Source organism: Perca flavescens, chromosome 17 (genome assembly GCF_004354835.1).
Source record: "Perca flavescens isolate YP-PL-M2 chromosome 17, PFLA_1.0, whole genome shotgun sequence".
Lineage (NCBI taxonomy): Eukaryota > Metazoa > Chordata > Actinopteri > Perciformes > Percidae > Perca > Perca flavescens.
This window is the reverse complement of record NC_041347.1, coordinates 12312847-12323854: the sequence shown is the minus strand read 5'-3', so window position 1 is coordinate 12323854 and position 11008 is coordinate 12312847. Positions and strand designations below refer to the sequence as shown.

General features: G+C 41.2%; 1 protein-coding gene across 2 annotated transcripts; it reads right to left on the bottom strand.

The window, feature by feature from the left end:
- Positions 1-1596: 1596 nt before the first annotated feature.
- On the bottom strand, positions 1597-10807 carry b3galnt2 (beta-1,3-N-acetylgalactosaminyltransferase 2). 2 transcript variants are annotated; one of them, XM_028604179.1, is made up of 12 exons: positions 10511-10807; positions 9655-9781; positions 9184-9284; positions 6802-7001; positions 6452-6547; positions 5581-5703; positions 5407-5485; positions 4285-4468; positions 3827-3952; positions 3477-3636; positions 3336-3392; positions 1597-2609 (listed from the first exon to the last, which is right to left on the bottom strand). In XM_028604179.1, exons 1-12 carry the CDS (start codon positions 10617-10619, stop codon positions 2472-2474), a joined length of 1500 nt encoding a protein of 499 aa, XP_028459980.1. In that variant the 5' UTR covers positions 10620-10807; the 3' UTR covers positions 1597-2471. The 2 variants fall into 2 exon arrangements, with proteins under 2 accessions (XP_028459980.1, XP_028459981.1); XM_028604180.1 differs by having other exon boundaries at positions 5593-5703.
- Positions 10808-11008: the final 201 nt, after the last annotated feature.

Here is an 11008-nt window from a genome sequence, read left to right as displayed (position 1 = left end):
AATACACGACTGCAATTTTGAGGCAAACATTGTACAATTTGTCTCAAGTTATTATGATGTGGTTGATTTAATGGCCCGGTTGGATGGGTATGAATGAGATAACAATTACACACCCAGAGAACAAAGGAGGCAGAAGATTTGGAGCATAGCTCTGAAATAAAAATGCAATTAATTTAAACATTTTAGAACATTGAGTGACAATATCGCCACAGCGCTCATCAAAGTTCAAACAAATTCAATAACTCCATCTTCCACAGAAGCACTAGAGCAGAGATGAGTTTTATTTCATCTGCGTGTTATTTCCACGCTTCTGTAGCTTCACAACGAAGGGCTTCGAGCCAAATCAGCAAGAGGCTGATGTGGTGAAAACTGCCGTCCTTATCTATGTAGGAGAGTGGAACAGATGCGGATGTGACTTTGTTATCAGGCAGCCCACTGAATGAGAGGACGCGACAGGATAAGATGGAGAGAGAAGGGCGGGGTTCAGAAGAAGAGGAATGGGTGCTCCAATGTCAGGTTAATTGCAGGAATAGATTTCTTGGCAGGTAGGACAGGCCTAAATAAAACAAACGACTTGTATTATCCCCCATTAGAAAAATATTCAGCATCATCTTTCATTATTTGCAAAATATACAGCGAGGCAATCTTATTCTAGCGACTCAGCATCAATCACATGGCTATACTTCAACAAACAAAACAAATCACTGCAGCAACTAAAAGCATAAGCTCAGAGAAGGCTCATGAAAAATACAACATTTACTTCATGCAAGTCTCGCATTGCCAGACCTTTAACCACAGCGCTGCGGAGGAGGGTCTGTCTAGTCCACATAGCATTCCGGGATGGGAGAAAAACATGCTCTGGTTTATTGGCATTTCTTTAAACCAATCACATCATCATCATCATCTTGCAAAATAGCCTCGGGAAGGAACTTGTTTTGGTGGAACATGTGCACGTTCAAAAGCTGCTTTAGTGGTGCGAGAGAAAACTCTGATTGGACAGATAGTCTAGCTAGCTGTCTGGATTTACCTGCAGAGATCTGAAGAGCAGTTAACCATAGTCCTAACAAATCCACCGGAGTTTAAAATTCCAACACAAAGAAAGCGGAATGAAACACACATCGGCCAAAAAAAAAAGAGGTGCATCTGACAGAATTTCCAGCATCACCAGAGCAATCCCGGAAGTTGAACGTCGTGGATATAGGCTAACTGCATGTCAACATTTTAAAAGGTTCACTGTGTAGGAGCTGATGACTTGAGGTTTTCAGTCCTATTGATTAACATTAAGCCGCTCATCAAGTTGGGGGCAAAACACTCCGCAGGTTTCCCGGTTCATCATTCCAGCGGTGTCCGGCCTTCTGTCTCAGGGAAACAATCACCAATAGAGATCAAAGTGATTTCCTATTCCTTTTTAAGTTGAAGAAACCAACTTTGTAAAAGCACGAGCAAAGTCTTGTTTGCCGTCTGTGTCTGTCGTGGTGACTGAGCAGCACTAACGGCTAAAACAACGCTTCGGACTCAACATGGATCCAACTGAATCAGCAGCGCCGGTGAGTTAACAGTGTGCATCATCCCCAAAACAAACAAGGAAGTCATTCATCTCTCTCAAGTGTTCTTTATTATATGTGAGGAGGGTTTCATAAAACCAGTGATTACTAGTCTATTTCACAGTCACTCTGACTGCTTGTTCAAGTTCCAAAAAATTGTGTTGCAAACACACTAATTCAAATCTGTGTTGATATCATAAGTGTTAACATACATACAGTATGACGCCTAACAAATACAGTAAGGCCACATCACTATTTGCACAATGACAGTTACAGTACAAACTGTGTGCGTTTGTGAGAAAGCTAGTTGTAAATCTACACATAGTGAAGAGGGTGAAAAGCTTTAGACAATAATTTACAAAACATGTAAAGCCATCATCTTTAAAATTCCATCAAATATCCCTTTTAAACCAAAAAAAATAAGTCTGTCAAGTAGACAGAGCACCAATAATTATTATACTACTACAAAGTACTCAAGGCTTACAGCAGTGATTCTGTACACTATGGACATCACATGCTGATATTGCACATGGCTCTTGTTCATCCCTGTCAGTTATCACATTACAAAATCATCTTTTAAACCAGTCTTTTTCCACATTTTCAATCTCAAATTCAATAACTGAGTTCATGATACAAATGCTGAGTATGCTACAGCTACATGTGAGTTTTTAACGTATTCTAAAGCTGCAGATGGTTTATCTTGGTTTTAATATTAAAACCTGCAATGAAATCTCAAAGTTTTAAAGATTATTTTCCAACAGGAGGTCCCCACATTTCAAAACTCACTCTAAGTGTTTTTTACCATAAAATAAGTGATAAAACGACTCAGTTTGGGGTTTTAAGGAAACCACAGAAACTGAACTTGCAACCAGTGCTGAGTGCATTTTACCCACAGTGCCTCGTGGTGAGTGTGGTGGTGAGCCAGATTTAGTGGCCCCATGGACAACCGCAGGGGTCTCCACAGGCCCTCTTCCTGTCCCAGAGGACGTGCAGCTCCTCGGCTGTGTGTTGGGGAGACGACAGCATGTCCAGGTAGCACTCTTTCTCACACAACCAGCCGGGGTCCTGCCAATAGCAAAGGGGCAGGACAGTGGCTGTATCAACGTGCACAGCTTACTAGCCACACACTGGTCAAGGGCTTACTCCGGTTCAATTGTTAACATGCACTTTTGATATGCTGTAACTCAACTGTTGCCAAGATTAAACCAGTTAACAAAACGATCATGTTGAGCTGCGATGGTGTCCCATCCTGTTAGTGTCAGTCCCTTGTGGAGCACTTTGAACTGCACTAACTTGTGTCAATGAAGCAATACAAATAGTTTGGCTGATAAACCAGCTAGACAGCTCATCTTCGTCGCTCACAATATGAACTTCAGTTTATTCAAGCTGAGATGGAACAAACCTAAACCAGGCTGCTTGAATAATTGAGTTTAGAGGATGATATTTTAATTCTTAGTAATGTGTTATTTGGATTTTTATGTTATCCTTTTTATTTAATATTAGCATCTTTAAACTACTGTATGTCATAAAACAGTTTGTCTTTTATTATGTTTTTGTCTAAGAGATCTTTTACCTTGTCTTTTACCTAATGTCAGACATTAATGTCAGACATTGAATGCCTATATAGATAGTCGACTGTGAAAACACCAGGGACAACATCGTTCTATCCCTGACCAAGTCTGATAAATTGTATTTTTCTAAATAGATATAAATATATACCAAATCACGTGTGCTCATGGGGCTTCGCTGGAGTTGGAAGATCTGTAGATTACTTTTTTTTTTTTTTTTTACCTGATATTTCTGTGGTCCAACTGCTGCCATCCATATCCCCATGCTCACATCTTCTCCCTGTAACAAGAAATCCAGGACAGATTCTGTACATTATATTCAGGACTATTTGTCACCACAGTCACTTGCTCTCTGGTACTCTACCTGGTAGGCCTTCAGTTTATCTGCATTACTGGCGAGCCACTGGACCAGGTCATGAGAGACTACGTAGCCTGAGCCGCAGGCAAACGCTGGGTAGGCTGGACTAGCGTACTCCAGCTCCTGCCACTTCCCAATACGGTCCACTGCCCAGCTCTGCCTGAAACTGGGTCAGGACGGTATATACATTACCATCACATCCTGTGTCCTTTTCATCTGACCAATTATCGTTTTGACAGAGCATTCCTGTTCCTTTCATCTAAAGTGCAGCTAAAGTTTTGTTGCAAACACAAGTGGACTAAAATCACCTGCAAAATATACCTTGTCAACAGTATCAGACACCAAATTGCACTTACTTCCCCCACCAGAAATTGCTGCGCTTGAGACCCTTTTGTTCAATCTTCATTAATACAGAGTCCACGTCGATGTAACAATCGTCATCCGTCTTCAGCAGCAGATTAAAGTCAGCGTTTCCCACAGACCTGCCAGAGAGGGAATATGCAAGCTTAGTTAAAGCCCACCTTCGGATTTTTTGGTAATATCCCAGAATGGATTTACTTTCAAATACCACCCAGAATGAAGGGCAGGAGGTCTTGCAAAATCAAAAATACTTGCCAAAGCTTAAGACCACCCTGTATATTTTGCTACCTGATGACTCACAACTCTACTTTTTCCCTGACTGAGTGATTGCAATCGTGATTCTAACAGAGAGACATTTTGAGGTGACGGCACACTTTCATTTCAGGTTGCTGATTTCCTCAGAGGGCCCAGGCAATTTGGAGACAGAGAATCGAGTCATTAGCACTTGCCATACCATTTATAGAACTGAAGCAGTTTGGAAGGCACGTTCCTGTAGGTGTCTACCACATCTAGGAACACAATGTCGCCGTGCCTGAGGCTCTCCTGATGCAAGGCGGCGTCCTCCTGCCTCAGCTTGGAGGCATGGTGCTCCATCCTGGCTGGGCGGCCCCGCAGGAGCCCAGACAGGCTGTCTTCATCTGACACAGGTGGTGGGTGGGGGCATAGGGAGGCAAAACAGGATGAATTGGGCGAGGGTTTTTGTCCAAAATTAGATTTTAACCCTCATGTCGTCCTAGTGTCTCTTTTTTTTCCAACTTAACTGCCCACAAATATCACGGATGGTTCCATAAAAACGCTCTTCAAAAGTAAAATTACTGATCAGATCGCTACTTTCATTGAATTTTGAATGTTTTATTCAACTTTATAACAAATATTCTGACTAAACTTTGACAGGCTGTGATTATATACTATTATTATATTTCTGCGTTTTTTAAAACTATAATTTTAAAAAATATAATTTCATATTAATATACTTTATTGACCATGAATTCTAAAAATAAGTGTAAAACTAGTGGTAATGAGATGGTGTTAATGGTATATAAAATCATTGAAAGAAAAAGCAGCAAAATAAGCAACAAAAATATCAAAAGTGTCAATTTTCAATTTCGACCCGGGAGGACAACACAAGGGTTAAAAAGTCACATTAACTTTTGTTTGAATACATTAAGGCACTTTTGAGGAATAAAAAAAAAACTTAAATCACTGGCTGGCAAAACAATATAATAAAACTGTAACATTTTGCAGAATGGATCATTAGCTCCGTTCGAAGAGATATCGGATGGTGAATTTAATTTTTTTCCCCCACAATGGCTACAAATCCATTCCCAGATAAACCCAAATGCAAACACATGCAGGTACAATCAATAATGACACGACAGGGTAGAAGAGGAAAAAGAAATGTTGCAAGAATGCAAGAGCCCTGAGGCAAAAAGGAGCTAATATCATACCCTGCCAGAGTGAACAATGATTTTTATTATTTTTACACGGGGGACTTCTTTTACAACAATCGGCTGATTTGATTTTGATCAAACTGTTTTCATAAAAAGCTCAGAATTAATTCTGTTGCTGGACCAACCATAGATAGTGAATGTGAACCCTCCAGCCAAACCGGGGAATCCAAGCGCACTTCTATGAGGCAATATGCCCTCTGCAATCTGTGATTCAACAGCAAAAAAAAAAAGTTTTTAATTACCTTCCTTCAATTAAAAACTTGACAATATTCTTAACACATTTATTTGTTTATACCCACGTCGGTACGTACAGAGGAGATCTTGAGGACACCTCGTCCATTATTGAGCTGAACAGAGGAGGAGTTGACTGTGGTCAATCCAGCAGAATCCATATTCTCCCAAACCAGAGTCCCCTCAAAACCCTGGATAAAAAAAAAACAACAACTGGCATTTCATTATTTGCACAAACTGAGCGATGTTATACTGTATGCAGGGCCTTAGCTACCATTGAGTACACACTGACATCATGTCCTATGTATTGTTTATCAGAATGTGTTGGTTTTAGCAACCTTGGGATAGTTTACATTCTCCAGTTAAAAAGCAAAACTTGCAGCAGTGATGTACATATGTATTCCAGGACCTTATGACATCACTGCTGGATGTGGTTGCAGGAGCATCTAAGTACATGTGTGATGATGGGTGTGGTCAGAGAGGGTACAATCTTGAAACTTTCATCTAGAGAGGGCAGCAAAACACAGCTTTTTAACCTGGTGTTAATTTACTCTTTAGAGGCATCGTGGAGAAGGCTTTGAAACTGCATTTGGCATTTTGTTTTCTGTTGGGAAATATTTAAGTAATGTCCTGGGACACCTACTGGAAAGAACTATGTATGGAAACCTGGTACAAATTATAGGGAAAAAATGAAGAGATACATTCTGAGACAGTTATTTTAGTTACAGTTTAGTTGTGTTCAGCTTAAGATTTTTAGAGGAATTTTCTTTGAAAGAATAGGTCTACAGCTTAATGAAGAAAAATCCAAATGATTAAACATGTTGAGCCTTTCTTTTCTTTGGTGTGGTGGTTGTCGGTTGGCAGACTTCAACACATGACCTCAGGGTCGTAGCCAGGATATTAGAAGTACTGAGAATGTTTTTTTTTTGAAAAACTGACCTTAGGCAAGATGAACTGCTCCACTGGTTTGTACCACATCCCACTCACCATGGTCCCTGTGCTGATGGCACTGAAGCGAGCAGTGACCACAGCCTCCTGCACAAATCACAAGTTTTTATCCATCAAGAATTCATAACCAATCGTTTTTTGTGCAAATGTACCTTTGTCTATACGGAGTACTACACTACGGCCTTATCCTAAAGACAGTAACCCAAAAGAAGTTTCAGTTTGTGTCTTCACGTGAGGCAGTGAACAGTACCAGCACTAAGTCCTCCAGCTGCATCTACCAGCCTCCACAAAAACACGCAGCGTATGTGATACATTATGCTCAGAGGTCAAGGTTCTGTTACCTCTTGGTCCAGCTGGAGAAGCTTCACCGTCACATTGCTCTGAAGGACGGGACGGTTCCCGCTGGAAAACACCCCCAGCCTTGTGATCACCACTGGGTGGAGGACCTTGAAATCCAAGGCGATGGCCGACGCGTCGGAGGGGGCGAGCATCGAGGGGTCAGACACAGTCACAATCTCTATCTCCGCATCCTGGCCTGCCACTGGCACAGAAGGATGGCAGACATTACTGCACAAGCACACGTGAGATTTATTACAATCCCAACATGCTGATACACGCCTTCTTTCAGTGATGAAGACCGAGTGATTTAGGGAGAGGGAGGGCATTCAGAGAAGAAAGCAGCCTCTGGTAAAGCTACACCATCAGCACTTTGAGAAGCTAGTTCCTGGGACTGCTGTCTTCAAAGCGAGCTTCTGCTCGTGAGTGTGGTTTCTTAATTACAAAAGAGCAGTTTATTACGCAGGAGATCAATGAAAAGATCGAGGCTGTTAAAGGGAAGCAGGCTTTTGACTTTCTATGCATTCTGCACGAGTTCTGTTGTTGCCTCCAATCTAAAGACAATTACATGTAGGCGAGACAAAGAGAAAGCAACACTTCATCAAACCAAATGTTTCTCACATTGACGGAGTGGAACTGAGCTGCAGGACTTTACCAGTGTCGAGGATATATTTAATATTCCTATGCTCACTAAATATGTGCTTACTTCTCAAAACAAATAACAGCAGTGCTTCTCTTGGCACTGGCCAGCATGAGATTGCAAGTTTATTCTGGGGAAAAATGAATAAAACTTAAATAAATCATAAATAATAAACAGTAAAATTACAGTTCTTTACTATTTATTGATGTTTTTGTCAATATTAGGCAACAACTAAAAGGTCTATAATAGTCTACATTGTTTACAGTTCAACAGTAATGTATGCAATGTACAAATCAAGTCACAACAATTATTAATGAATTATTATTCATTATTTTCTTGATCAATTGATAAACATTTGGTCCATAAAATGTTGGGAAATGGGCGCCTGAGTAGCTCATCTGGTAGAGCGTGCCCCCATATACAGAGGCTCAGTCCTCGCCGCAGCGGCAGCAGGTTTTTGTTTCCGACCTGCGGCCCTTTGCTGCGTGTCATTCCCCCGCTCTCTCCCCTTTCAAGTCTAAGCTGTCCTTTAAAAAAAAAAAGTCTTTAAAAATGTTGGGAAATACTAAGAAATGTCGTCACATTTTCCTAGAGCTCAACATCTTCAAATTGCTTGTTTTGTGTGACTGGATATTCATGCAGTAAAGACTGAGAAAACTTGCTAATATTCAGATTTAGGAATTTTAGGAATTTATGTCATGTTTGCGCAAAAACAAAATGTTGATTGACTGATCCATTAATAATTGTAGCAGTCACAACATTTCAACAAAACAATCAAATACTGTAAAAAAAAAAATTCCATTAGCCCTTGAGCCTCTAAATGTTTCAATACCATTAAGATTTTGACTTTTTCTCACCAATATGAAGCACAAACAGCTTGTGTTGTTGTGTTGGCAACATAATTATTAAAGAAGTCTGAGAAGCTAATTGGCATTCATATTATTTTAGTCCCAAAGAAAAATCCCTGTGATGAGTGCAGCACAAAGCATATTTTAGTAACAATTAATTGTCCACTTAACATCTGCTTTGACCTGATTTCTGAGTCAGGTACCCAACTGTGTTTAAAAGCAGCCGTTGTCTCCTTCTCTGCCAATCACACAAGCATCTCCTGCCTGCCTCCGATTCATGAAGCAAATCACGTCAACACTTAAACCATTAACACAGTGGAGAGCAGAGAATGGGCTGGAAAAAAAACAAAGAAACATGACCATGACCTTAAAGGCCATCATCTGAAAAAGTCTATTCTGATGAGCAGTAATTATGTTTTCATGAAGGTAGCAAAACACTGGAACGAGCAGGAAAAGTAGTGAAACGGCTGAATTTGGACCGGCTCTGTGAAGGTAAGAGACATAAGAATTACTGTGGATGTTCCATCTGACAGTGAGCCTGTTCACTTATTTCCTATATGGTGCCAATGCTTACAGAAATGCGTATAGCTTTACTTTTCAAGTGTTGTGCCTGGTTTTAGTAATGGCTGCAGCAACTGGAAGACATTTCTGCTTTGGCCTTGAATATGGAAAGGAAACAAATGATGTCCTTGAGCTGTGGGTGAACATGAATAAAGGTGTTTTACTTCTTTTCTGAACATGCATTCTTTCATTCTTTTCAGCTCATCTCCTGTTATTCTGCCTCAGCTCCACTATTGACAATTGCACATGAAAGCAACAAATTGCACACCTTTTCATATCACAGCTGCAGATGCCCCCTCATTAGTTGGTGAGGCGGATTGTTACGGTTATTATTTTACCTGGCTCTGTGAAGTTCAGGAGGGAGCAGGAGTACGGATCCTCTCTGTCCTCCTCTGGAATGGGACACCCATGCTCGCCCACGATAAACTTAACCCCCACTCTGAAAATAAGCACAAACACCATTACATTCTCCTTTTTTTTGGTGCAATATTATTCTGTAAGATTTCGAAAGCTTGTCCATCTATCCACCCTCCGTTGCCATGGTTACTGAGGGTTGCTTAAAGGCCATCATACCTTATCTGTGCTCAGATCGCTGAATGAGAAGGAAATGGACAAAAAGGAAGAATGAAAGAGAACAATATTGGCCGCTGGTTAGGTAAAGGGTAAATAAATAAAAGGGTTGGTGTGGCAGTCAGTTATTTGCTGACTGCTGCAGGCTTTATTTCCACTGTATGAATCTATCTTTGGAACAAGAAAAAGAAAGAAAGAAAGACAAACAAGTGGTGAAGTTGGCGCTCCACCACACAGACCTGTGCTGGAAGTGAGGGTGATCTTGGATATAGCCCAGCCAGGTCTTCCTTATCGCTTGTCGCAGTTCATAATGGTGTCTCGCTGACAGCACTCCCACCAAAACTTCAAAGAAAGGTAACGATTCATCTGTATCAGAAACAGAAAGCCATGCTAAAACATTTAAATGAAAGAAACAGGATGTCCTTTCTTATCCAGTGATGAGGTGTTTCATGTGAAGAGAGGGATCAAATATGACCTACAATTATTTATTTTTAATCACACATTAAGGCATGATTGATTTATGCTTGCCATTCCTGATTCTGAAAGCAGTTGCGTCTACAATTCACTTTGCACTGACTTACTGTGATGCATCCTATAATTGATATCAAAACAATTGTCTTCATGAATCAAAAGATGGTTAAACTATATTCCTCGATAAAAACAAAAAAACAAACGGGTTTACCCTCCAGTGTGCCCTGATCAATAGTCCATTTGAAAGCAGCACAGAGATCAGTAGTTGTAACAAGACAGAGATGCTCAGCTCGCTTCAGTCTGTTTCCAGACGTTAGACTATCCCAGCAACGCCCAATACTAATTAACTGTAACATTCACATATATACCACTAAACACACACACACACACACACACACACACACACACACACACACACACACACACACACACACACACACACAAACACACACACACAGTCTCACGAACGAAGCATAAACTACCTGTTTCCACACAAACTACAACAACCAAACCACAACAGACACACCGCCGCCGTGGCGGTAAAAGCAAAGTTAGGCAGCCGCTCGGAGGTAAAAAGTTGCGAGGCTTTGAGGAGGTGAAGCCCGGGTTGAGGCTAATAAGTACCCGAATGTGTGTTGTTGTCCAGCGGGGTGGAGAAGGGTCGTTGTGCCAACCACAAGTGCACCAGGACGGCGACAGCACAGGGCAGCAGAATGAGCGATAGCCTACGCATGGACGGAGCCCTTCATTCAGCCGGAGCAGCCTTCAGCTTTAGCGGCGCAGAGCCTCTTCCTGAGCCGCACGGAACTGCACGATGGGAGCCGGTCCGTGTGTGCGCTTCATTTCAGCTCCGCAGTTCTCCGACGGGCTCTCACCACTGCCTCATATCAAGTCTGCCTTCGCTGCTCGGAGAGATGGACCAATGGGAGACGAGGAGCACGCCGCGGTGCACTCTTGGAGTTGGAGTTCAACGTCCTCTAGCCAATAACAACAGCATTGTAATATAGAAGCGAAAATAAAATATAAATATAAAAATAGGTAAAGATATATTTGAACGCTAGATGCAATTGTTGTTATTATTAATATTGGATAACTAAATAAATTACAAAATAACAAAAAAAT

Coding starts and splice junctions, on each gene's coding strand:
- b3galnt2 (XM_028604179.1), bottom strand. CDS start 10,619: ATGCGTAGGCTATCGCTCATTCTGCTGCCCTGTGCTGTCGCCGTCCTG. Junction 7,002..9,183: donor CCTGAACTTCACAGAGCCAG/GTAAAATAATAA, acceptor CTTCTGTGCCAG/TGGCAGGCCAGGATGCGGAG. Junction 4,469..5,406: donor GTTCACATTCACTATCTATG/GTTGGTCCAGCA, acceptor CACCTGTGTCAG/ATGAAGACAGCCTGTCTGGG.